General features: G+C 39.8%; 1 protein-coding gene across 7 annotated transcripts in view; it reads right to left on the bottom strand.

Annotated features, from left to right (window-relative positions):
* The window catches only part of FERMT2 (FERM domain containing kindlin 2), a 73,147-nt gene extending 47,089 nt beyond the window's left edge, over positions 1-26,058 (bottom strand). For 3 of the 7 annotated variants that reach the window (XM_040226422.1, XM_040226424.1, XM_040226426.1), the window contains exons 1-2: positions 24,599-24,880; positions 24,034-24,199 (exon numbers count right to left, since the gene is read on the bottom strand). In XM_040226422.1, the coding sequence (XP_040082356.1) occupies positions 24,034-24,190 (157 nt within the window). In that variant the 5' untranslated portion in view covers positions 24,191-24,199; positions 24,599-24,880. Of the gene's footprint in view, positions 1-24,033; positions 24,200-24,598; positions 24,881-25,821 lie in introns of those variants that run through there. The other 4 variants (XM_040226425.1, XM_040226427.1, XM_040226423.1 and 1 more) reach the window with 3 other exon arrangements.
* Between the last annotated feature and the right edge of the window lie 1,410 nt (positions 26,059-27,468).

The raw sequence follows: 27,468 nt of genomic DNA, 5'->3' as shown, positions 1-27,468 counted from the left end.
AGGGATGGGGGAGCCTGGTGGGCTGCCGTCTATGGGGTCGCGCAGAGTCGGACACAACTGAAGCAACTTAGCAGCAGTAGCAGCCAGAGAGAGTCACTGTGTCATAGTGTCATTTCAAAACTTGTTAGAGGCTTGACTGAGCTCTCTTAAATATGCAAGGCAACATTTTCCTACTTACTAGGAAATCTTTCTTTAGTTTTGGCTCTGTATTACACTGTGTATCTTATTTTGAAGCTAATATCTACATGTCATGTCCCACAGCTGGCTCCACCACAGATATCACAAGAACATATTTATTCTATTCAGAAGTAGCAAAAACAACTTTACACTCTGATGAAAATCCTGAGAAAGATGATGATAAACCAATTGAGAATCATTCACCAAGGCAAATGTAGAGCTAACTGCACCTCAAAAATACTAAACTATACAAATTGTATGTGTGTGTATGTAAAGCTGTATATCTTAATGTAATAGCTCCTTCATTTCAACCCAGGCAGATTGAAACATTATAAATTTAAGGCCAACAGAATCAGAGCTAGTGCTGGGCAATCCTACCATGTTTCTTCTGTTCACCACAGCATCTCAAACTTGCCAACCCTCCTCAAATGGCTGTGTACCCTCCTTCTCCTCAGCAGACAACCATGGATTCTACTTCAGAAAATAGAGACACCATCGGATTGAAACTATTTCACCTAAGGGCCAACCAAATGTACAAAGCTTCTTGCATCTGTGCCAGTATGGGTCTCCTGCCTTTGAGTTATGATGAAACGTCTCTCCTCCTAATTATCTGAAAACACCCCAGCTACCCATGCTCTGTTGCCATTCCCACCTTCTAGAAACCACACACTCCTCACTCTGGCTCCTAGGTATCCCATCCATTCTTGTGACTTTACATGGCCTCTATGCACTTACCTTCCTAGTTTTTATCTCCAGCCTACCCTTCTGCTTAGAGCACCAGTTTATACATCCTACTGACTACCCCACATCTCTACCAGCATGTCTCAGAAGAATGTCAAACTTAATATATGCAAAGTGTGTTGGCCACTCAGTCACGTCCAACTCTTCACGACTCCATGGACTGTAGCCCACCAGTCTCCTCTGTCCATGGAATTCTCCAGACAAGGATACTGGAGTGGTTGCCACGTCCCGACCCAGGGATCGAACCCAGGTCTCCAGCATTGTAGGCAGATTCTTTACCATCTGAACTACTCAGGAAGGGCCAATATATTCAAAACTTAATCCAATTTTCTCCTAGTTCTACTGTCATTAAATAGCCCTAAGAATCAACCCAAGCTGCTCATGCTAGAAAACTAAAAGTAGCGAATTCTCTTTCCCTAGTCTGCACATTCATCAAGCCCCTCAGCTCCACTTCCCAAAATCTCCACTTCAGTCTCCATTGGCACCATCCTATTTCAGGTCATCATTATTATCTCTTATACCAACTACTGCCAAGAGCCTCCTGTCTAGTCTCCATGATTCCATCCAGCACTTTCTACGTGACAGCCAAAGTGATCTATTTAACACTTTCACGTCAATCCCCCTGCTGAAAATCTTTTAACAGCTTGCAACTGCAGTGAGAATGAAAACCAAATGACTTTTAGTCTACAAACTTTCACCCAGTACAGCCCATCTACTCTTCCATACTTATCTTCCTCTGCCAAGGCCACACCTACCTTCTTTTTATTCCAAGAACTGTCTAGTAAGTAAGCTTTTTTTGCCTCGGTGGCTTTGCAAGTGTCACTACACTCTCTGAATGTCTAGTTTTCTCTTGTCTCCCGAATTTTAAATTCCATAGTCTCAGAGAAGTTTTTCTTAACCACTCTAAGATTTCCAGTGTCCTATGTCCCTCTTTTATTCTCTATTTCAGTACAGTGTAATATCACTTATCAAAATGTGCATTCATTTTGTTTGTTCTTCCTGGGATGGGGGGGTTTCTTAATTTCCTACTAAACACTGAGAAGACAAGGACAATGCCTATTTTGATCACCATTATATTTCTAGTACATTGCACAATGAATCCTCATACTGAAAATTGTAAAGATCCTTCATTACATCAAGAAAACATTAATCCCAGAATAAACCTACCTAAGAAGACACAAGACTTGTACTCTGAAAACTATAAGATGCCAATGAAAGAAACTGACGAAGATGTAAACAGATGGAGAGATATGCCATGTTCATGGACTGGAAGAATCAAGTCAAAATGACTATACTACCAAGGCAATCTACACAGTCAATGCAATCCCTATCAAAGCACCAATGGCATTTTTCACAAAACTAGAAAAAAAACCCTCAAAATTTGTATGGAGACACAAAAGACCCCAAACAGCCAAAGCAATCTTGAAAAAGAAAAACAGAGCTGGAGGTATCTGGCTCCCTGACTTCAGACTATACCACAAAGCTACAGTCGTCAAAACAGTATGGTACTGGCCAACAATAGAAATATAGATCAATGGAACAGTATAGAGAACCCAGAAATAAGCCCATTCACCTATGGTCAATTAATCTATGACAAAGGCAGAACTATACAATGTTGGAAAGACAGGCTCTTCATCAAATGGTGCTGGGAAAACTGGACAGCCACATGCAAAAAAATGGCATTAGATCATTCCTTAACTCCAGACACAAAAATAAGCTCAAAATGGATTAAAGACCTAAATGTGAGACTGGATACTATAAAACTCTCAGAGAAAATCATAGGCAGAACACTCTCTAACATAAATCACAGCAACATCTTTTTTGATTCCTCTCCCAAAATAATGAAAACAAAAGCAAAAATAAACAAATGAGACCTAAACTCAAAAGCCTTTGTACGGCAAAGGAAACAATAAACAAAATGAAACGACAACCTATAGAGAAAATATTTGCAAATGATGTGACCAATAAGGGATTAGTCTCCAAAATTGAGAAACAGCTCATGACACTTAATGGCATCAAAACAAACAACCCACTCAAACAATGGGCAGAAGACCTGAATAGACATTCCTTCCAAAGAGGACACACAGGTGGCCAATAGGCACATGAAAAGATATTCAATATCACTCGTTATTAGAGAAATACAAATCAAAACTACAGTGAGATATCACCTCACACCGGTCAGAATAGCTATCATCAAAAACCCACAAACAACAAATGCTGGAGAGGTTCTGGAGAGAAGGGAAACCTTCTACACTGTTGGTGGGAATATAAATTGGCACAACCATTACGGAGAACAGTATGGAAGTTCCTTTAAAAAAAAAACAAAACAAAAAAACTAAAACTAAAAATAGAGCTACATATGACCCTGCAATCCCGCTCCTGGGCATATACCCAGAGAAAAACCCCAATGTTCACTGCAGCACTATTTACAATAGCCAAGACATGGAAGCAACCTAAATGTCCATAGACAGAGGAATGGATACAGATGTGGTGCATATATACAACGGAATATTACTCAGCCATTAAAAAGAATGAAAGAATGCCATTTGCCACAACATGGAGAGACCTAGAGAGTGCCATACTGAGTGAAGTCGGTCAGAAAGAGAAGGGGAAATATCATATGACATCCTTTACATGTGAAAACTAAAAAGAAATGATCACATGAACTTATCACAAAACAGAGACTCACAGACTTAGAAAATGAACTTATGGTTGCAGGGGGAAGGGATAATTAGGGACTTGTGGAATAGTCATGTACACACCGCTATATTTAAAAGGTATAACCAACAAAGACCTCTTGTTCAGCACATGCTCAATGGTATGTCCAGCCTAGATGCCAGGCAGGTTTGGGAGAGAATGGATACATGTATATGTTGCCTGAGTCCCTTGCTGTTCACTGAAACTACCACAACACTGTTCACTGACTATACCCTAATACAAAATAAAAAGTTTAAAGTCTGGGAAACAAAAAAGAAAACAACAAGGAAGTTACTCTTAAAGCAACATGAAAAATAATATTTAAGATTTATTTAGTTCTATGTTTAGAAATTCATTTTTTCTTCTTCAAATTCAGAATTAAAACATGTCTACACTAAGTGTGGCACAGATTCTCCAAGACATGGGAAATCAAACCATATCGACTTCCTCTTCTTTCTCATATCATCTTTTGCTCAAGACAATCCTTACAGTATGCAATGATTATGTTCAAAAAATTCTTTTGAGTCTTAGAATTTAGATTTGCCACAAGGAAACATTATAAATAGATTTCAAATCAGACTATTACCCAAATCTAAAATAGTCCAAAGTATACTATGAGAAATATTCCACTAAACTGATATCATAAGGCTTTTTGCAGAATATATGGTTGATGTTCAGCTAGAGATGTAAAGAAAACTGCTAAGAGGCACCTGCAGTGTGGGCTGGAGGGAAGAGAAGCTTAAAAGCAATGGAGGTGTTAAGTGGTGAGGGAGAGAAGCTCTCCTGCTAAAAGTAGCACACTTGTCTACTCCCTCCTCATCCTCCATATACTGTAGGAATTAACTGGCCTCCTTCCTCTTTCCCAGCTAGCATTTATCGCCTTAGGCCAAGGTTTCTTCTTTTGCTTAAAAAAAAAAAAAAAAAGTTCCTCACAATAGAACAGCTTTATCTTCTGTTTTCCTCACCAATTCCTGAAACACAGAACTACTCTCAAGTTCTTGTCTTTTTAATCACTCAGACTTCCAAAAAAGGAAATAGGCAAACTGGACAAAGTGTTGCTCTTTGGATACACAACCAGTAAATAAATCGATAAACATTTTCCAAGGACCTGCTATATGCCAGATACTAACCTAGGCCATAGGAATATATACTTAAGGTACACTTATCTCAGAATTCCCATCCTAGAGGTTCTTGCTGTTCAAGTGAGGGACACAAATATAATGAGATAAAAAGATAAAAGAGCAAAATGCAATAGGAGCAAATAACTCTAAACGTGGAAGACTTATTAGGCTCTGAAGAAAAGGGGACGTTTCACCTGGGTCTTACTGTGGGAATTCCAACATGCACCAAGAGTGACTGTTCTATAGACAGCAGTGGCTCTAAATCCCACGGTTTATGAAGGTGACTATCATGGGATTGCAGAGAGTGAGTCAGAAAAAGAAAGAACCTGGCACAAGAAATCTACTGCAATGTTCTGGGAGTAGGACCTTTTCTAAGGCAGAAGCTAAAAAGGAGCCAAATGTGAGGGATATGTCTAAATTAGAATCACAGGTCTCACTGATACCGATTATAGATGAGAGAGGACAGCTGGAAGGTGAAGAGGAATGCTAGAAAGTTCCTGGCTTGAAAATCAAATGGATGATACCAACAGCACCAAGATTTGTTTCTGAACATTTAGCATGTACCAGAAGCACTTAACATACTCTCACTTAATCCTCACAAAAATGCTAAGTGGTAAATGCTATCACAATTCCTGTTTCAAGAGATGAGACAATCAAAGGACAGAGGAATTGTAAATTTGATCCCTTCTCCAGAGGATCTTCCTGACCCAAGGATTGAACCCAGGTCCCCAGCACCGGAGGCAGATTCTTTCCTGTCTGAGCCACCAGGAAAGCACTATAATTGAGAGGGAGTATAGGTAGGGAGGTAAAGGGATTATTAAATGAAGTGGAAATACCCCAGGGCTTGCCAGAGGGACTGGAGAGTGTTGAGAAGTGAAACATGGAGGCTGTATTTCATTCCTGCCTTTCCTTAAAATGGTACCTGCCATTCCTAACTCAGAGCTAAGTGGCCTGCACTGGTAGTCTATTGTAGGGTAGACTTCAAGTCATCTTGAAGGGAAAAAGAGCCGAGTAAAACTTCTGGTGGGAGTTTCAACAAACTTTCCATAAGTCTGACATCGTGGATCTTTCGACAACTTGCTTATTAGTTTGTGCCTTTCCCTGCCAGTATCACAGCGGGGCTTACAAAGACCCACATAAACTGGGAACTGAAAAAGTCCTTAGGAATCAACCCAATCTAAGTTCTTCCTATAGATAAGGAAACCAGGTTCAGTGGGGTTAGGTTCTTGCTTGAGGCTCTACAGATCCTCAGGGGCAGAGAGATCAGATTCCAGTTCTAATAGGCACCTAACTGAAATCTCAGCTAAGAAGCTGGCAGGAAGAAATGGGTTCACAGTCTGAATTTATGTTCACTCAACTCTGCCCAAGGGAAACAAACCCCAGGCAGAGAAACCTTGTCATCAGAGACCGCTCTTTCATTAGGGTCTCAAAGAACTACGGGGAAATAGTCACTCAAACCACTCCATTTCTCTGTTCCAATACTATCCATACACTGGAAACGTCAATTTGTATATAATGGACCCCAGTCTTCACAGGCACCAAGAAGCTAATCAATTCAAGATATATCCTAAGATATATATATATATATATGTATGTTCAATAGATAATAAAAACTGGACCATGGAAATTGTGATTCAAGTAAGACTGGTTTCGGGAGGTAGTGCCTAGAACCAGCCAACACTGCAAAGTCACTCATCAGTTCACTCTCAAAACACCAAATGTGAAGGAATATTTATATTATGCATATGTTCAACTGATTTAATAATGACAGCTACAGACAATAAAATTCAAAAAGGTTATGGCTGGTAGCTATTTAATTATTTGAAGAATACATATACTACTGAACAAAATTAAACTGAGTTTAAAACAAGAACAGAAACTGATTATCAACAGCAAAGAGGCAATTCAGAAAAATAATGTAACTAACCACTTCTTATTTTATATTAGAGATTAAATAAAATTATATTATAAAATGAATATTCTGTATCACATAAAAATAACTGAAACAACTTCTAAATCATTCTTCTCTTCCTTAAGACTGTTCTAGAGAGACCAGAAGTAAATTCCTCAGTTATTTTTAATCTTATTCTAGAAGAGCAACCCTCCTTCCAGAATCATCCTTTACTCTAGAATAATCATCCAAGAGATTCTCAGCAGTGCATTCTATACTACATCACTACAACACGATCTATGACTTAATTCAAGTAACTATAATAGGATTATTAGTATACTAGAAATAAGTATATTCCTGATTTTCCACAGCAATGAAAAAGAGAAAGAAACTGCTTTTAACAAAGTCCCAGAGCTAATTCAGCTGACATACACTTTTAGTAATCAATAACATGAAAACAGCAAACACTGGCAATGACGCATGTAAATATTCCAAAACTCAGTAACTGTTGCCCACTCACCCCATCCATTCAACAAATTAAGTGAAGACTGCCAAGACCATGGAGGAGGAAATGGCAACCCACTCCAGTGTTCTTACCTGGGAAATCCCACAGACAAAGGAGCCTGGCTGGCTACAGTCCATGGGTTTGCAAAGAGTTGGACACGACTAACTGACTAACATTTTCCCTTCATACCAAGATCATGTGTGTTTGCTAAGCCACTCAGTCATGCTGAACTCTCTACAACCCCATGGACTGTAGCCCAACAGGCTCCTCTGTCCATGGGCTTCTCCAGACAAGAATACTGGAGTGGGTTGCCATTCCCTTCTCCAAGGGATCTTCCTGACCCAGGGATCAAACCCGTGTCTCTTATGTCTCCTGCACTGGCAAGTGAGTTCTTTACTACTAGTGCCACCTGGAAAGCCCCTCCAAGATGATACAAACAGTAATTATATTAACCTAACCTTTAAAATCTTTAAGTTCAGTTCAGTTGCTTAGTCATGTCCGACTCTTTGACCCCAGACTGCAGGACGCCAGGCTTCCCTGTCCATCACCAACTCCTGGGGTTTACTCAAACTCATGTCCATTGAGTTGGTGATGCCATCCAACCATCTCATCCTCTGTTGTCCCCTTCTCCTCCCACCTTCAATCTTTCCCAGCATCAGGGTCTTTTCTAAGGAGTCAGTTCTTTGCATCAGGTGGCCAATGTATTGGAGTTTCAGCTTCAGCATCAGTCTTTCCAATGAATATTCAGGACTGATTTCCTTTAGGATGGACTGGTTTGATCTCCTTGCAGTTCAAGGGACTCTCTCCAGAGTCTTCTCCAACACCACAGTTCAAACGCATCAATTCTTCGGTGCTCAGCTTTCTTTATAGTTCAACTGTCACATCCATACATGACTACTGGAAAAATCACAGCTTTGACTATACAGACCTTTGTTGGCAAAGTAATGTCTCTGCTTTTTAATATGCTGTTTAGGTTGGTCATAACTTTTCTTCCAAGGAGCAAGCGTCTTTTAATTTCATGGCTGCAATCACCATCAGCAATGATTTTGGAGCTTCCCCTCAAAAAAAAATGTTGAATATATTTCTCTAAGGCTGAACTTACGTCTCTTTGTTTTTCTTTGTATCCAAATACTATGGAATTTACTTCTCAAATGGCTGTTAAATGTGTCCCTTTCTTTCCTTTTATTACATTGCTTTAGTTCAAGTCCTCAACATCTCGTCTGAACTATAATATCATTTTTTACAAAACTATCTGAGTTACTTTTTAAAACGCAAATTTGATAATTTTACTTCTCTACTTAACTTTCCAAGTCCCTCTGTTGCTGAAGTGTTTTATAACCTCTCAGTGGGTAATATAAATCCTAACCTTCTGTGCACCTCGATACCTAGTTGTCCCCAGGTTCTACAACTCATGTTCTGGCCTAGTTTGTGAAACACCCTGATGTTTTCTGCCTCCTTGGTTGTATACCTTTCTCTTTCCTTCTCATCAGGGTGACAAAATCCTACATAAAAACCAAATATTACCATCTCTACATCTTTACTAACCCTCCTGCCAAAGCAGTTAGGTACATCTTAGCATTCTGAATAATGCATCCCAATCAATTATAATTGATTTTATGTAACTCCCTTCCTCCACTCAATTAAGGGTCTTTGGTCTTATTTATCTTGTACCTCAAAGGCAAAAAGCCCAGGGCCTTGTACATGGAATTAAACCAATAAATATTTGTAATATGCAAGTAACATGAAAACTCTTAAATGTACTCGTCTATTACTGACATAGTGAATTGTAGACTGAAGAGTTAGAAGCAAAGTTGGTATTTTATGCAATTAAACAAAAGTATGGTGGTAACTAAAACATGAACCATGTTGTTAGATAACTGGTGTTAACTAAACCATGATAACTAAAACGTGTATGTTGAAACTGTGCAAAATATTGATGGTTTCCAAAATTCTGATATGTCCTATTCTTAATAAAATGTTTGTCATCTGTTAATAGAAGCAGTAAACCATTTCAAAGTTTACATATCATTCAAACTGACAAAATATTTCAATTAAAGTACTCCATTCAATTTCAGCATAAGAAAATTGTTGTTTTACATTAAGATTTCAATGAGTGACTAAAACAGATGCATCAACCAGTGATTAAAAACATTTAGAAACTAAACTTCTGATACCAAGTGACTAATTGACATTTCTTTGACATAGCTAACTTGATTGAAAATTCAGGAATTCGCCCATCAAAGCAAAACACAACCAAGTTTACAAATCGCCTTCTGAAGTTACTCTCAAACACAAAATAATGTTTATCAATTTCAGTATCAACTGAATACTATTTCAAATAGCAATAATATCTGCTATTACAAAATACACTAATTCGAGTAGTTAACAAGTTTTACCAGATGACATAAGTCATGCATGCAATTACAGAGTGCACACAAATAGAAGGCATGTCAATTATTCATTTCCAGAGGGTGGGTAACCTCCTATCCAATCCTAAAGGCTTACTACAAATTTGGTTCAGTTTGGCTTAGTTCCTAGAAGACTGGACTCAAAAGTCCATGCAATGTCAACATCTGACAAATTCTAAGAGTAACATCAAGGCTGAATTTATCAGTTAGTGTTTGACTCATGGAGTATTAAAACTGGATTTGTTTTTTGAAATTAGTCAAAGGCACTAGCTATTCATTCTATACTTCAAAAAAGAAGTATGAAAACAAATTCTAATACAGGACTACAGCACAAGCTATGGAAAAAAATATCTCTTGGAATCTATGAGGCTTACTACGGCTTGTATCATATGTTACTGACATATATGAATATGATGTACTTCAAATTTGTAAAGATCTGATGTCTCTTTCCAGTTTAAAATCTGTTATTGGTATCTCACAGCTCTTACCACAACACTAAATCTTTTAAACTGGTTTACAATGCACTTTAAACATTTGCTTATTTCTTAAGCCTGTCAAGTCCCTGGTTCCCCAGGACCACTCCTCCATCAACATAGACTCTCAGTTCCTCAAATGGCGGCCCTCCCTCACCCCCATGCTCTCATGCTCGACTTCTCATGTTCTCCAACCTGCTGCTCTTTTATCCTACACCGCCTTCCTAAGATCTGCCACTCACTCATCTGGCTCTTTCCTACTCCACCATCAGGCTTCCCTGGTGGCTTAGAGGTTAAAGCGTCTGCCCACAATGCGGGAAACCTGGGTTTGATCCCTGGGTCAGGAAGATCCCCTGGAGAAGGAAAAGGTGACCCACTCCAGTATTCTTGCCTGGAGAATCCCATGGACAGAGGAGCCCGGTGGACACCACTGGCCCTTGATTTAAATGTAATTTCCTCCAGAAACCCTTCCCCATATACTAGGTTGGGTTCCCTAGTATATATACTCTCTGATAACTATTTTAATTATCATAACACTCATCACATAATAGCAATTACTTATTTAAAGATCATCTTGCCCCTAAGATTACAGGTCAAATCAGTCTAAGGATTAAGTTAATTTTATATACTTCTTGTCTCTGCCATTTGCAGTATGGTAGCTGGCACTCTAGTAGGTTCTCATTTAAAGCAAGTAGGTGAATGAAGGAATAACAGAAGAAAATAGAATACCATTTCCTCACTTAATGATATCTTTCCTCTCTATAATCATATTTTCTACTTCTCTTAGTCTCTAATACATCATAAACATCACAACTTTCAATCCAGAATACCATTCTTTCAAACTTTTCATCCTGGCTCTCTTCAAATAAAGTCAGTCAATCTAGGCTCATGCTTCTAAATCTCCACCATCTTCCTGAACCACATATTTGGTGCTTCACATTGAGACTGTCAATTCAAAGCAATCTTTTTTTTTTTTTTTTTTTTTACTAGAAAGTTGTTCAGATTTTATGCGGGGACTATGTCCCATTACCTAATATAATGCTTCAGTTCAGTTCAGTTCAGTCGCTCAGTCGTGTCCGACTCTTTGAGACCCCATGAATCGCTGCACGCCAGGCCTCCTGTCCATCACCAACTCCCGGAGTTCACTCAGACTCACATCCATTGAGTCAGTGATGCCATCCAGCCATCTCAGTCTCTGTCATCCCCTTCTCCTCCTGCCCCCAATCCCTCCCAGCGTCAGGGTCTTTTCCAATGAGTCAACTCTTCGCCTGAGGCCAAAGTACTAGAGTTTCTCCTTTAGTCTCCATCATTCCCTCCAAAGAAATCCCAGGGCTAATTTCCTTCAGAATGGACTGGTTGGATCTCCTTGCAGTCCAAGGGACTCTCAAGAGTCTTCTCCAACACCACAGTTCAAAAGCATCAATTCTTCGGCACTCAGCCTTCTTCACAGTCCATCTCTCACATCCATACATGACCACTGGAAAAACCATAGCCTTGACCAGACGGACCTTAGTCGGCAAAGTAATGTCTCTGCTTTTGAATATGCTGTCTAGGTTGGTCATAACTTTTCTTCCAAGGAGTAAGCGTCTTTTAATTTCATGGCTGCAGTCACCATCTGCACTGATTTTGGAGCCCCCCAAAATAAAGTCTGACACTGTTTCCACTGTTTCCTCATCTATTCCCATGAAGTGATGGGACCGGATGCTGTGATCTTCGTTTTCTGAATGTGGAGCTTTAAGCCAACTTCTTCACTCTCCTCTTTCACTTTCATCAAGAGGCTTTTTAGTTCCTCTTCACTTTCTGCCATAAGGGTGGTGTCATCTGCATAATTTGAGGTTATTGATATTTTTCCCAGCAATCTTGATTCCAGCTTGTGCTTCTTCCAGCCCAGCATTTCTCATGATGTACTCTACGTATAAGTTAAATAAGCAGGGTGACAATATCCAGCCTTGACGTACTCCTTTTCCTATTTGGAACTAGTCTGTTGTTCCATGTCCAGTTTTAACTGTTGCTTCCTGACCTGCATATAGGTTTCTCAAGAGGCAGGTTAAGTTCTCTGGTATTTCCATTTCTTTCAGAATTTTCCACAGTTTATTGTGGCCCTCCATAAATGTTTGCTTGCTGCTACTACTGATGGGTCAAGTTCACCACCTCTTTGATCCTCCCAAATGCCACATGTTATAAGGTGATCCACTCCAGTATTCTTGCCCGGAGAATCCCATGGACAGAGGAGCCTGGCGGGCTACGGTCCACGGGGTCACAAAGAGTCGGACATGACTGAGCGACTTCACTTTAACCTATTGAAACGAAAAATTAATGTACAGACCTATCTTTGGGTGGGAATATTTATACGTGAATGTCTCCTCTTGCTCTAAAGTCCCTCTTTCCTAGTCTAAGTTCTTTTAAGGCACTTATTCCCCAAATTCATCAGGGAAAATATTTAGTAGTGAGATATCCTAGCCGTCCATTAGGATCCTCAATAAAATAACCACAGTCACTCTGAAGGACAGAGAAGCCTGGCATGCTGCAGTCCATGGGGTCATAAAGAGCTGGACAAGACTGAGCAACTGAACAACAACCATCCCCCTTACAGTACTCACTATACACCACTGTGTCCTTTACACATATGTATTCATTTAATCCTCACAACAACTCAGATGAGGTAAATATACTATTACCCTCATTTTATTTATAGGAGACTAAGCCACCACAAAGCTAAATAACTTGACCCAGGGTCACAAAGCTTATAGGGAATGAAGCCAGTATTCCCACTCAGGCAATTTAGCTCAGGGAACACCTTCCAGAGTTCAGAGCCATTAAACAAAACTTACAAAAGCAAGAAAATAAGAAGGGGTTTTGGTTAAGTACTACATAAATACAATGAAAATAAACCAGGCTACTTCAACCCACAATTCAAATTGTTGTTTTAGGTTTACATAGTATTTGAAGGATAACTGAGGGTAACATTTTTTTTTTTTGAGCTCTTAATATAGGCATTCTACTTATTACCAGAGATTCTGTTAATATTGGTGTGGCCAAAAGGTTCATTCAGGTTTTTTTGTACCATCTCTTGAAAAGGACCTGAACAAACTTTTTGGTCATCCCAATACTTTTTACATCATTATTACTTCTTACATTAACTCTAAGAAGCAGGGAAGTAAACAAAGGTTAAGTGAGATTAATAATCAGGAGAGGTTAAAACAATATGCCAAGGTCATATATAACTCTAAGTGGCCATGTCTTGGACTTAAGTCCTTAAATATTGACAAAGTTCACCTTTTAAAAAAGGCATTTGCTTAAACCAGAATATTAAATTGGAATAGCCTCCATTTAAGCATGGTTTATCTATAATTTTCTATATGTTGGAATATAAAATCTATTGCTTCTAAACCATCTTTGTCATATCCAGGCAAGAATACTGAAGTGGGTAGTCAGTACACCTTTCTCCAGGGGATCCTCCTGACCCAGGGATGAAGATCAGATCAAAACACAGATCTCCTGCATTACAGGCAGATTCTTTACCATCTGAGTCACCAGGGAAACCCCATAGTGATAAAGGTAAGCACAATAAAGTTAAAATACATTCCTAATATGGTAGAGAATAAATCAGTACTATTTGGCTCACCTTTATAAATGACACATTCCCAATCTTTTATAAAATATTATTTCTCTAGCTCAGTAAAAGGGAACATTTTACATAGCTACACTTCATCAACATAGCTCCATTTACAGAGGCTATTCTAAAATACTTCACATATATTAACTGAGTCCTTATAATAATCCTAGGATAAAGACATTGTTATTATTCCCATTTTACAGATGAGCAACCAGAGGCACAGACAGGTTAGGTCACACACCACAGGGCTGCAAAATCAGGATTATGACAGTTAGGAAGCCCTCCCATAGTCTATGCTCCACAACAAGGGCATTTTATCACAGCAACAGATTCTATCGCATCAACACCTTGCATAAAAGCTTAAACTGATACAGCAACTGTCTGCATTTTTCAAGTTATTTTTAATTTCAAAGGTTATGAAATTCAGGAACTACATTAAGAAACAATAAACTAGGAGGCACTTATCCAACAGACATCTTCATCTGCAATCAATAATGCTAGCACGTCACTGGTGTTTTATTCATAACCTTGAATGCTCCATTAAGAAAAGATATCAAAACCATCATTATACTGAGGCTTTAAAATTGATCTTTAAAATACCTCATGTAGCTTTTAGTTACAGCATAGTATAAAAATAAGACAGGTAAACATCTGAGAAAAGATTCACTACAGATTCCAAAGCAAACATCACCTCCTCTGGGCTGAAGGTTACTGGCTCTGTTACCTTGAACACCGTATAAGGGTTACCCACTGAAACTGGATGGTCTTTATAACTAAATAATAAATAATTGCGTCTGCAGACTGAATCATGAAAGGAAGGGAAATCTAAACGTAAACTTCCCATTTCAACCATTTATCGCTTATCATCTTCTCTTAAGAACACTAACTCGCTTAGAAGCAGAATTACTGAAACTGAGAAAAAATATCAGAAAATAAAAATTTCAACATTTTACACATAACTGAGTCACTATGAATAAACAGTGTAATATTGTCAATGAAGGAAGGCAGACAAAAAGCAAAGAATGAAGGATTCAAATAATGACCCTTTATACACAATGATACTATTTAGAGGATATTATATTTGAAGAACAATTTTCAAAGACTTCCAATAACATTACAAAGGTAAGGTAACAAACATAAGTGAAGGCTTCTGTCTATCTATACTGTACAGATAAGGAAACTGAGACCCTTAACATGAAAACTCTGACTTAAAAACTTTCTAAAAATCACAAAGCTATTAAGTAGCACAGTCAGGATTATAATCCAGACTCAATTCTTTTGATAACATTAAACCCTAAAATTTTAATTATTCAATGATGCTTTACTACAGATCTATTTTTATGACTAATGTTATAAAATATCTAGCTTTTCTAATGGATTGCTGATAAATCAGTTTTCACTGGCCTATTATTTTACAGCTCAGATTTTACCAAATAAAAGTTGTAATTACATTATTTCAAATTGATATGATGCAATTATTTCCTTTCTGATACATTATCACTACTATACTTCATATATTTCTCCTTTCAACATACAAAAATAAACAGAAGCTATACAACTTATAGGGCAAAAAGTTTCAAATTCTGACTAAGCCAATTCCCTTGTGGAAGACAATTTTTCAAAAGTTCAGTCCAGAAAAAACCTGATAAAATTGGACTTCCTCAAAATTTAAAAATTTTGCTCTTTGAAAGATACTGTTAACAAAAAGACAAGCCACAGACTGGGAGAAAATACTACAAAACACCTATCAGATAAAGTACTTGTATCTGGAATATATTAAGTAATCTTAAAACTCAACAAGAAAACAAACAATTAAAATAAGCAAATGATATGAAGACAATTTACTAAGATATACCCATGGCATATAAGCCTGTAAAAAGCTTCCCATCACAGCCATTAGGGAAGTGTGACTTATAATCATTGTAAGATATCATTACATACTTTATTAGACTGAATAAAATTAAACAAAAATAAAACCCAAAACACTTGACAATACCAAATGCTACTGGAGGACTCGGAACAATTGTTAATTCTCTAAAATCTCCGCAAACTAGAAACAACAGTGGTACTCTGAATAGACAGACAAACTGTGGTACACATTCATAAAATGAACTACAACTGAACAATAAAAACAACTACTCATACACAAGAATCTAAAATGTATTACACTAAACATCTACTTCTGCTTTATTGATTATGCCAAAGCCTTTGACTGTGTGGATCACAAGAAACTGTGGAAAATTCTGAAAGAGATGGGCATACCAGACCACCTGACCTGCCTCTTGAGAAATCTGTATGCAGGTCAGGAAGCAACAGTTAGAACTGGACATGGAACAACAGACTGGTTCCAAATAGGAAAAGGAGTACGTCAAGGCTGTATATTGTCACCCTGCTTATTTAACTTATACGCAGAGTACATCAAGAGAAACGCTGGACTGGAAGAAACACAAGCTGGAATCAAGATTGCCGGGAGAAATATCAATAACCTCAGATATGCAGATGACACCACCCTTATGGCAGAAAGTGAAGAAGAACTAAAAAGCCTCTTGATGAAAGTGAAAGAGGAGAGTGAAAAAGTTGACTTAAAGCTCAACAATGAGAAAACTAAGATCACAGCATCTGGTCCCATCACTTCATGGGAATAGATGAGGAAACAGTGGAAACAGTGTCAGACTTTATTTTGGGGGGCTCCAAAATCAGTGCAGATGGTGACTGCAGCCATGAAATTAAAAGACGCTTACTCCTTGGAAGAAAAGTTATGACCAACCTAGATAGCATATTCAAAAGCAGAGACATTACTTTGCCGACTAAGGTCCATCTAGTCAAGGCTGTGGTTTTTCCAGTGGTCATATATGGATGTGAGAGTTGGACTGTGAAGAAGGCTGAGCGCCGAAGAATTGATGCTTTTGAACTGTGGTGTTGGAGAAGACTCTTGAGAGTCCCTTGGACTGCAAGGAGATTCAACCAGTCCATTCTGAAGGAGATCAGCCCTGGGATTTCTTTGGAGGGAATGATGCTGAAGCTGAAACTCCAGTATTTTGGCCACCTCATGGGAAGAGTTGACTCACTGGAGAAGACTCTGATGCTGGGAGGGATTGGGGGCAGGAGGAGAAGGGGATGACAGAGAATGAGATGGCTGGATGGCATCACTGACTCAATGGACGTGAGTCTGAGTGAACTCCGGGAGTTGGTGATGGACCGCGAGGCCTGGTGTGCTGCGATTCATGGGGTCTCAAAGAGTCGGACACGACTGAGCGACTGAACTGAACTGAACTGAACAATTATTTTTAAATAAAATGTACTACTAAAATGTAAAGAGCTTCCCTGGTGGCTCAGACGGTAAAGCGTCTGCCCACAATGCAGGAGACCCAGGTTTGATCCCTGGGTCGGGAAATCTGGTGGAAAAGGAAATGGCAACCCACTCCAGTACTCTTGCCTGGAAAATTCCATGGACTGAGGAGCCTGACAGGCTACAGTCCATGGGGTTGCAAAGAGTTGAACACTACTGAGTGACTTCACTTTCACTACTAAAATGTACTAGTCGCTAAGTTGTGTCCAATTCTTTTGTGACCTCATGACCTATATGTAGCCCGCATGGCTCCTCAATCCATGAATTTCCAAGGCAAGAATACTGGAGTTGAGTTACCATTTTCTTTTCCAGGAGATCTTCCCAACCCAGAGATCAAACCCATGTCTCCTGCATTGCAGGGGGATTCTTTAGCTGAGTCACCAGAGTGAAAGAATCCACCCTCAAAGCTCCATTTATACGACATTCTGGAAAAGACATCCAGTGGTTTTTCAGGAGCTGGAGTTGAAGGGGTGGGCTCATTATAAAGAAACACAAAGACAAGTTTTTGGGGTGTTGGAAAGTTCTATGTCTTGACTGTGGTTGTTTTATGACTGCATGCATTTGCTAAAACTCAGCACAGTATACTAAAAAGTATGAATTTTATTGTATGTAAATTATACCTCAGTAAGCCTGATTTTAAGAAAAATTAACAAGCAAAAAATGCAGTAATTATGCAAAAATTTGTTACAAAAGAATTATAGATATGACTTTGTAACCACAAACATGAGTGCAGAATATTATATCTCAATTAAAAAGTTATCTTAAAATATTTTTTTAGAGTATCTGTTTACCTCACACTGGGAATATATACCATTTTGTAATATTCTATGGCATCAGCATAATTTTTAAATTATTTCAGTAAGAAAATTATCTAAACAAAAGTATTGCACATATTAGCTTTTTTCTTAAACCATTTCCATTAATTTCTAAATGGGCTCAATGTTTTCACAAGCCAAGACACAACGGTATATCATTCCTTTGTTACAAATGAATAAAAAACATACTACTGAGGCCTTCATGGTTATAAATATTTCAAATCTCTGGAATACCACTGTCCACTTACTGGTCCACTCCATTTCAGAAATCTCATGAAAACAGTAGTTAAATAGCTCTTTGCTACATTACAGAGGCATGTATGCTTGGAAGTGAGCGAAAGGGTGGAATGGTAGCTATTTTCCTAGCTGTTGGGGGTTGAGAGCACAAAGCAGTCCCAAACTAGGCTCCTCTGAGTGGTGTAATTCTCCACGATTAAAGCTGGAACCTTTTAAACAGTCTAGATTACATCTGAACTCCTTTTAAAAGGAGTTTCTCCCCGACCCCTGCCTCCACTTCAGGATATTCAGGGACTCTCAATGCCACTGAGAAAACAGCCACTCTTATCTGTACAGCACAAATAGTCCATATAATGCATTTTCGCATGTATTATCTCTTTTCTCACCAAGATCTAAGAGAAAGTTTTTTAAAATTGGAATTTTACAGATGTCAAACTCATCAGAAGATTAGATTAGTTGTCCAAGATCACACAAGCTAATAAGTGGCATAGCCAGAATATTATTTATTATTCTGTGTATCTATTAGTGTCTACTGGCCTAAAGAAAACTAACACAATGGAAACCTATACCCAAAGATGTGTAAAAATATTGTATACCTTATCCAATAGTAAGCTAAGAAGACAACTAAGTTTCAAAGATAAAGGTGTATGAAGAAGAACCTACAATCATTCTGAAGTGAAATTCACACTGATAAACAATTTTATTGTGGAAAAAAAAGGTAAAACAATGTCTTGAAAAGACAAATGCTAAGGAACTATTCCATAGGATGGCTAGGAAGTCTGGAAACAGGTACTATTACTTTACATATATTTCAATGTAATATTAATAAGCCACATATTACATAATCTCTTATGGTTCTAAACTTGGTAGCCATTGTGTATATTAAAGGAGACTAAGTAAAGAAGGTAATTTACTGACAGCTAAATGTAGAATGAGATCTTGGATGGAAAAAGACAAAGGCCAATACTGGAACAACTGCCAAATATGAATCTGGATGCGTGTTAGACAACAGTATCAAATCAATGTTTAATTTCCTGAACTTGATAACTGTAATGTAATATGAAAGAGAAAGTCCTTGTTCTTAGGTGATACATATTTTAAGTACTTAGAGATGGAGGGTTATGATGTGTGTAACTTCCTCAAATGGTTCCCAAAAGTGTGTATGTGCACAGAGAAATCAAATGAAAAATGCTAACAGATGATCTAAATGAAGATTATAGTATTCAGTTATTATTTTTGAACTTGTAAGTTTGAAATTACAAAAAATAAAGAGTTGAAGATAAAAGACAAAACTTCAAATTTTCTGTTTTTAATAGCTAATAGACATTTCCAACACTATCTTTTCTAACAAACTGAATAAAAATGATACATTCTTTTTAGTGCCTCTATAAATATAAGTTAACTGTACTTGGAATCAAACAGTATTTGTTGACTTTTTAAAAACTGGGTATAAAACACAGCAGCAAACAACCCATAATGTATCCAAAGAATAGCTTGAACTTTATTACATGCTATGAGAATTTTAGTAAAATTCACATAGTGTCCTTCATTTTTAAAGAGCTTCAGACGTGCTGAGAAACAGATAAAATTCAATGTCCAGTTCTTATGGATCATTAAGAGTACTCTAAATACTGAGTAAGGAGAAGGCAATGGCACCCCACTCCAGTACTCTTGCCTGGAAAATCCTATGGACGGAGGAGCCTGGAAGGCTGCAGTCCATGGGGTTGCTAAGAGTCCGACACGACTGAGCGACTTCACTTTCACTTTTCACGTTCATGCAGTGGAGAAGGAAATGGCAACCCACTCCAGTGTTCTTGCCTGGAGAATCCCAGGGACGGGGGAGCCTGGTGGGCTGACGTCTATGGGGTCGCACAGAGTCGGACACGACTGAAGTGACTTAGCAGCGAATACTGAGTAAACCTGCTCTAAGATAGTACATATTTAACTAAAATTCAACTTATTCTAATATGTATGATTTCACCATGAAGTGCTTCTCCCACCCTACTTCAAAAGATTTTCAGAAATTTTTATTGATATAGTCCACTATGAATGCACTGACGCTGCATCATGCTGACATTTCACTTCCATGAATTCAATCATAAGCCCTCAGAGGAAAAAAACGGAGGATTTCAACAACATAGACACCAGTTTACTAAATAAGCACACTCTCCCCAAGGAGCACTAAGCAGGAGTATAAGGGAGCTGTCCAGTAAAATAAGCATTTCTCCCTATGTGCATCTTGCCAAGCTCTGATCCCTGTATTTAAAGTATTTTTGTATAACAAAGCCCCGAATGCAAGCCACTTTCTTCACCTGTGGTCCAACCAAAGAAATTTATTTTTGGAATTTCTGAAGGATAAACTAGCTATTTTATAATTCTATGAGATGGAATGAATGAATGGAAACCATACTTCACGATCACTTATCACTTTAAGGGATTTTTAAGGTAATCTGAACCAAAATCTTTGGCGGGTGGCATCATATATGCTAAATTCACAGTTTAACTTAATCCTAACACACAACTCCAACATAAATGTATTCTATTTCATTATTATAGCAAGAACATGATACACAATAAAGTGAAGATGACTTCTTTCCAAAGGCTACATCCAGAAACAGTAGCCTTTTGCTATGCAGTGAAACAAAGCATCTTTTGGCATTTTGAATCCTTAATACTTACTAAGCTCTGAATTCTACACAGTAGAACAGTTTTAATATTTCTTGGTGATCTCCAAAGGTACATCAGGGAATCCCATAAAACTGAGCCTCCTCCTTACCTGCAACATTTATTTTTAAATGCAACTATTTTTATAATTTTATTCTCTGGTGTCTTATTTTTATAATCCTTAACCTTGATATTTTATATTTTAACTTTTTTCTTAAAAAAAAACAAAAACAAACTATTAGCTTTGAAAATTGTTTTCAACAAAAAGTACAGTAAGTTTTAAAAATTCTATTTAAAGCTTTCAATCTGGATTTAAAAAATCAAGTGTAATAACTTTTCATTTTCAGAATGGGGTATAAACATTGGGAAGATTGATATGGAAATTACTTGTCTAGTACCAACCTAAAGTCACAGATGCAAGAAGTTTCTGTGACATCAGGATATAATTCCCTAAAGCCCAGTTTTTCATGGTGTACGCTCTATTTTCTTGTAAAAGATCTGCGCAGAATAACAAATGTCTTAAAATTTAAAAGAGATCATGCAGATCTTTGAATTAAAGTCATAAATCTAAGAATCACGGTTGAATGACCTTACCTGAAGCACACAAATTCTTTATAAAATTCTAAATATAAAGATGTTGCTGGAAGCATTATTTACTTTTTTAGCTTGCTTCATTAAAGTGCCTGAGTCTGGGATGAACACTGTACCTTCGAAATAAGGCTAACTTTCAAGGGCCAAATCTTTGTTTGATCATAGACCTCTTCGAAAGAAACCTAATGAAAGCTAAGACTCTTTGCAGAAAATTTCATGTGTGCACATATACACAAAATTTTTAACACAATGTTGAAGGAAGGAGTCATCATAAAATCTACCAATCCCAGAGAAATAACTGTTATCACTGATTATGTGCAAGACAGCCTTAAAACATAATACTCTGATATTTATTCATACACACTATGATGAAAATAAGAAGGGTATCAAAGAGGCATGTGGAGTTTGAAAACATAGGTGAAGGTTGCTCTTCGGTACCATAACTGCTCCGAGTGCAGAGCAGCCTGGTTCTGCTAATTGTCCATCCCTGCTCTACAACCCCCTCAGACATGAGACCCTGTACCATCTGATCTGTGCCATGACCTCCACCTCTTTTCATCTAAACTCTGCAAGCTTCTTTGATCCACTCCAGCTGTTGACAAGTAACCATCCAGTCTGTCCAATACCTTTAGTAACACAACTTACAGCTTCAGAAGGCAGGCCATTCCAGTTTTTAGGCAACTCTGAAGAACTAAAAAGTTCTTTTCTAATCTGACGAGCCTGATTTGTAAGTCAAAATGCTGTCCAGAATTTCTCCTCTATTTATTTGCCAATAGTAACAAAATAGCTTGCCATTCAAAATATCTAATCCTAAAACCAGGAGCAAAAATTCACTAAGCCCTACTTTTACCAAAGGGGAAAGTCAGAATTATGCTAAAGAACATTTTCTACTTGAAAATCAAAATCTAAGAGGATCAATATTGTTCAGTTCAAGAAAGATGTTAAGGCTTTCATGTATACATTTCCTACCTTACTGGGTTTCTTTTCACTGCATAAAAAAATTTAAATATATCAACATTAAAAGATTAACATTACAGTCACTGCAAATTAACATCAGTTCTGTCTGCAAATAGTTTATTCTCTGTATTTCTATTTAGGCCTATGATTCTATAATAAACAGCTACAATCAATGCAACATAGTCATTATTTATTCATTAGATAAAGCCTGGCTTTCAAGAACTACAAGTTGTCTCAGTCACCTTCAACAGCTCTTTTTTCACAATATCTCTTATTGAAACCAGTGTATTAATAAGGCCCATTTGTCATATACAAAGCAATCTCTGAAGCAAATGCTTACTCCCTTTGAAAACAAAGGAAATACAAACAATTATATTTGATATTTTCTTCCTTAAACAATCCCTTACTAGTGCTGGACAAAAAAGACTCAAATATTTTGCACCGTGACTGACTTAGTCAAATCAGATAAGAACAATGATAACTAACAGTTATGTAGGTAAACACACAGCAGAATCTCATTTTGAAAGGGCTACAAAGCAGGAGGACTCCCTCCTGGGCTGTGTCATAGAGAGTCAAACAATGCACATTCCTAAGGAGGTTACCCTCTAAGGAGCTTCTTTATGGTCCTTCAATAATTAAACTCCCTGCACTGATCCAAAAAAGGTCCACCTAAGTGAATGCTGTCTTATACTGCAATTACATTGGGGCACAATTTTGGTAAGTTTATACGGAAGGTATACACTAATCCTTGGTAAGAAATACATTTCCTGACAAATAACCATTTTTCTACTTTTCCAGGGTGGCCTGAAGAAGGAATGCTGTGTTTTAAAAAGACACACATACAAAGCCTAAAAAGATAATGCCACACACGTATCAGAACTTGTACTACAAACAAATGACACATTAAAACTCAGGAACAGTCCTCCAAGTATTTCTCTTGTAATAAAAGCATCTACTGAATAGTTTTAGTTGATTCTGCCAGCTGAAAATGGTTTCATCCATCACAAATGTGTACTGAAAAATTTTCTTACACTTCACACTGTTGGATATGCTAGTATGACTGAGTCAGTGTTAAAATCAATCAACTTAACAGTATTAAATCAATATATTTGTACCTAATCAAATAGTGCCAATCTCCAGTCAATAATATCTGCGTTTTAAAACAAAATTCTTTCACTAGCTTGTTATTTACATAAAATCCAACGCTCGAAATAACTTAAAAGCACGGACTATTATAGACAGTCAAACACTGCCCCACCCCTTCTAAGAGTGGATGACTGGAACATTTTAATATACTCCATCACGTAGTAGCACTGCTACAAAACTTTCCTATTAACGCCAGAAGTTGAACATTTTTCAACAGAATTTAATTTTATATAGATTTTGCATCATCCTCAATGTCAAACGTCACCAACATTCAGGTACACTGAAGGTAAGGAACTGATAACCACAAACCCTGTAATATAACCCTCTCAACCTTCACTTGCGCACTCTTCTCACTTCCTTTAAGAATTAAGTTTTTTCTATTTCCTACGCAATTAAGAGTACTAGTTAGACTGAAATCACCAAATTATTAAAATTTCAAAGAGTAACAATATAAAAAAGAGGCAAAAGGAGAAAGCCTATTTGTTTAAATATTAAGGGAATCTTACATTAGAAAAAAAAAAAGCATTTGCGGGATGCCAAGCAAGACTTCCAAAACCCACCCCTCCTCCCGCCTTAAAGTGCCCCCTTCTCCACCCGCGCGCCCAGTCTAAGTCGTTACTTTGACGCGGCCGGGATGTTACTCACCGAGTTTTTCCACCAATTTGAGCATCACCCCTCCAATGTGCACCTCCCCAGTCACTCTCAGGGTGACATCGCGGTTCAGGTCCGTCACATGAACGCTCAGTTCCCACGTCCCATCCGCATAGCAGCCATCTGGCATCCTTATCCCGTCCAGAGCCATGGCTCCTTCCTGCGAGCACGGAGGAAATGGCTCTCGTCAGCGTCACTCCCCCAAAGGAAAGCAAATCCCACCGAACTCGCAGAGTCAGCCGCGGGTGAGGAGGTGGAGAACGCGAGGGTTTCCGCACGAATTCTGGAGAGCCGGCGGCGAGGCCAGCTGCCGGCAGGACTCTGCGCCCCGCGCCCCTTCCCGCGGCCACCCCGGCTCCCGCCCCGCGGCGGCCCTCGGCGGACACGGCGCCGCCCGCTCCGCGCGGCCCCAGCCTAGCGGCCCTCGCCTAGCGGACCGCGGCGGGCTTCACCTGCCCGCCTGGCGGCCGCACCCAGGCCCGGGAGAGGCCGTCCGCGGGCTCCACGGTCCTCCTCCCTGCCCGCGCTCCCCCAGTCCCTGCCGGGCCCGGCCCCTCACCGCGCGCTTCTTGCGCTCCCGGCCCGGACTGGAGCAGCAACAGGCGCGGAGCTGGGGCTCGCCCGGCAGCGGCGGTGGTGTCGGGTCCCCTCCTCAGCCGGCGAAACGCTGCGTCCTGGCCCGAGCGACTAATGGAGTCCGGCCGTCGCTGCCCCTCGCCTCTCCCTGCGCGCTCCACCCCTCTCTCCCCGCCCCCTCAGTCCGAGACCAGCTCCCTCCTCCCCGCCCCGCCGAGCCGCCCTCCGCGGGTCCGGCCGCCTCGCCCCTCCCCCGCCGCCCCCCGCCACCGCTCTCGGGGCCGAGGCCGCGCGAACTCCCGGGCTGGGGAGGGGGGGCGCGCGGCGGGGAGGCGAGCCGTGCGGGGGAGGCGGGGGCGCCCGCGGCGGCAGCAATCTCGGCCCCGCCGAGTCGCTGCCCTTTTATGGAAATGAAGGACCCGGCGTAGGGATTGAATCCAACATCCGGGCTCTCGGCGGCGAGACCTGAGGAGGGGGAGCCCGGGGAGCGCGGCTGCTTCCCACCCGGGTGCGGGAGGGCGCCGGGCGCTCCCTTCCACGCTCGCGTCTCTGGCTCCGGGAGGGCACGCAGCGGGCTTCCAGCCGGAGGAGGGGGCTCGTCCGTGAGAAATGGCCACAGGAAATTCCCAGGACAAGGTCGTTTTCGGGGAACAAAGTCCCCCCGCCCCCTCCCCACGGCTGGAGCGAGCCCAAAAGTCTCGGGGCGGTGAGAAGTGCCGCACTCAGGGAGCTGAAGACAGGGGGTTGGGGTCGTAAAAACTTAAAAAAGTAAATGCCCAAGCCAGCTCCGCGAACATCCAACAAAAGAGAGAAAAAGCGGAGAGAGGTGAACCGCAAAGTTGCTTTGCAAGCAATGTCCGGCACGATCAGCAACTCCTACCGGACTCCCAAGAGTTTACTTGCGCTCTTAACCCATTCGGAAGCTGCAACCCGAAGTGAGTCATTTAGGTCCACGATGCTGTAGCTGGGGGGCGGTGGGGATGTGGTGGAATCAGGGCAGTGAGATTTATTCGGAAACTCTTTTCTCCAGCCTTTTCGACTCTGTGTACGTATTTGTGTATTTTTATTTGCATTTTAGCAGTCCCAGTCTACTAAGTTACTTAGATGGCTGGACATCCCTCTACCCCACTCTCAGCCACACCTTGAAGGAATTTTAATAGCTCTGAACCGGTGCCAGCAGGTACGGGAAGAACTAAAGAATGTTACCTGTTGAGACTGACCAGTGATGGAGAACGGTCCTCCAGCTTCCCACTTCACTTCCACTTCCCCCTTATACTATCGCACTCAACCGAGAAGGCTCCAGTCAAAAACGGCTACTGGAAAACTGCCTCGCTGGCAAATAGAGGGCTCGACGAATTTAGGTCAGGAAGACGCAGATAAGATATCCCAGATCCCATAAAAGACCCCCGGTTTTAAAAGCCTCCAAGTCTTCTTGAACTGTGTCAGACTCTTCAAAGAGGACACCCCCACCCCACCCTAGGCAAATAATCCTGTGTTCAGCAACACTGTTGGGAAACGAGGTTAGAGGCCTCAAGAAAGGGGTGGGACCCATAAAGGAGTAAAAGAAAAGCAGCGAAGTTTAGTCAGATCCCAGAGGTTTGGCACCAAAAATAGGGAAAACCACTACAGTATTTTCAGCTAGTCATCATGGAGAAATTGATGCCTTGGAGTCTGTAGACTCTCCACTCTCCAATCGTTTCTTCGCATGGAGGTTCTAAATAGTTCACTTGGAAGCAGTATGAACGTCCAGAGAGGAGGCGATGTTTATGTAAATTACGGTGTTGCAAATATAATAGGAAAATGTTTTTAATAAAATTGTAACTTGTTAGGGTAAAAAAAAAAACTGTACAGAACTGTACATGCAACTGTAAAAAATCACAAGCATATCTAGTTCTAATTATTAAGAGAAAAAAGAGCGAAAGGAAATACACCAAAATGTTAACAAGCTCTCTGGGTGTTAAAAATCAAGGGAGGTTGTTTTGCCTCTCTATTTTTTATTTTCTAAAAATTCTGAAGCTTTGCATTCAGGACTTGTCTGTCACCACCTTTAATTACATCCAGCATCTTAGTTTCTCTGGGCATGGGATTACCTTCACAGTGATAGACACAACTGATAGAGCAGCTGCTGGACACCTGGACAGGACCTTCAGGGGGTTCCTTTTGTGTTTTTAAATATCCCCAAATAAGACATGAGTTCTTTGAGAGCAGGGACTTCAAGTTCTTTGTCTTGCCCACAAATTTACAAATACCTTGGCACAAAGAAAATGAAAGACATGCTAGGGTCAAATCAACTCAAAGGCTAGGAAACACTATGTCTGCCCCCAGGGAGATATTTCATTTTAGGGGGAAATCCTGGCTTGGAAATGTATGTGCTTATTTCTACACCTTATCCTCCAAAGATATATCATGATGTACAAACTGTGAGATAGCATACATTATAAAGGGCACAAAACAACAAGGAAAAAAGGTGGGAAGTGGAAGATTAGAGACTTAAAATAGAGCCAGGAATGAGGCTGAGAATTGTACCTCAACAAATTTTGCAAGTGCTCCAGCAAGCTCTGAATTACTATGACTCCTTAAACATGCTTTTGTAGAACCAAAAATATCCACGTCCTTTCTGAATATTCCTTTTCCTTCAGGCAAATTTGTCTAAGCCAACTGTTGTGTCTCAGAAACTCTTTCAATGCTCAGTTTCCACATTCTAGTTCTCTTTTTCGAACTCTCCAGTGAGTTACTTTCTGAACAGCCTCCCACCACAATGCCTACCATTCTGACTGCTGCTGACTTCTGTGAATGTTTCCTACATTAGGATAGGGAGCTGGGAGTGGGGTGTTAATATTGCAAATATCAGTC

This window comes from Oryx dammah, unplaced genomic scaffold (assembly GCF_014754425.2).
Source record: "Oryx dammah isolate SB20612 unplaced genomic scaffold, SCBI_Odam_1.1 HiC_scaffold_26, whole genome shotgun sequence".
Taxonomy (NCBI): domain Eukaryota; kingdom Metazoa; phylum Chordata; class Mammalia; order Artiodactyla; family Bovidae; genus Oryx; species Oryx dammah.
The sequence above is the reverse complement of the archived record's forward strand: the minus strand, read 5'-3'. Positions and strand labels throughout refer to the sequence as shown.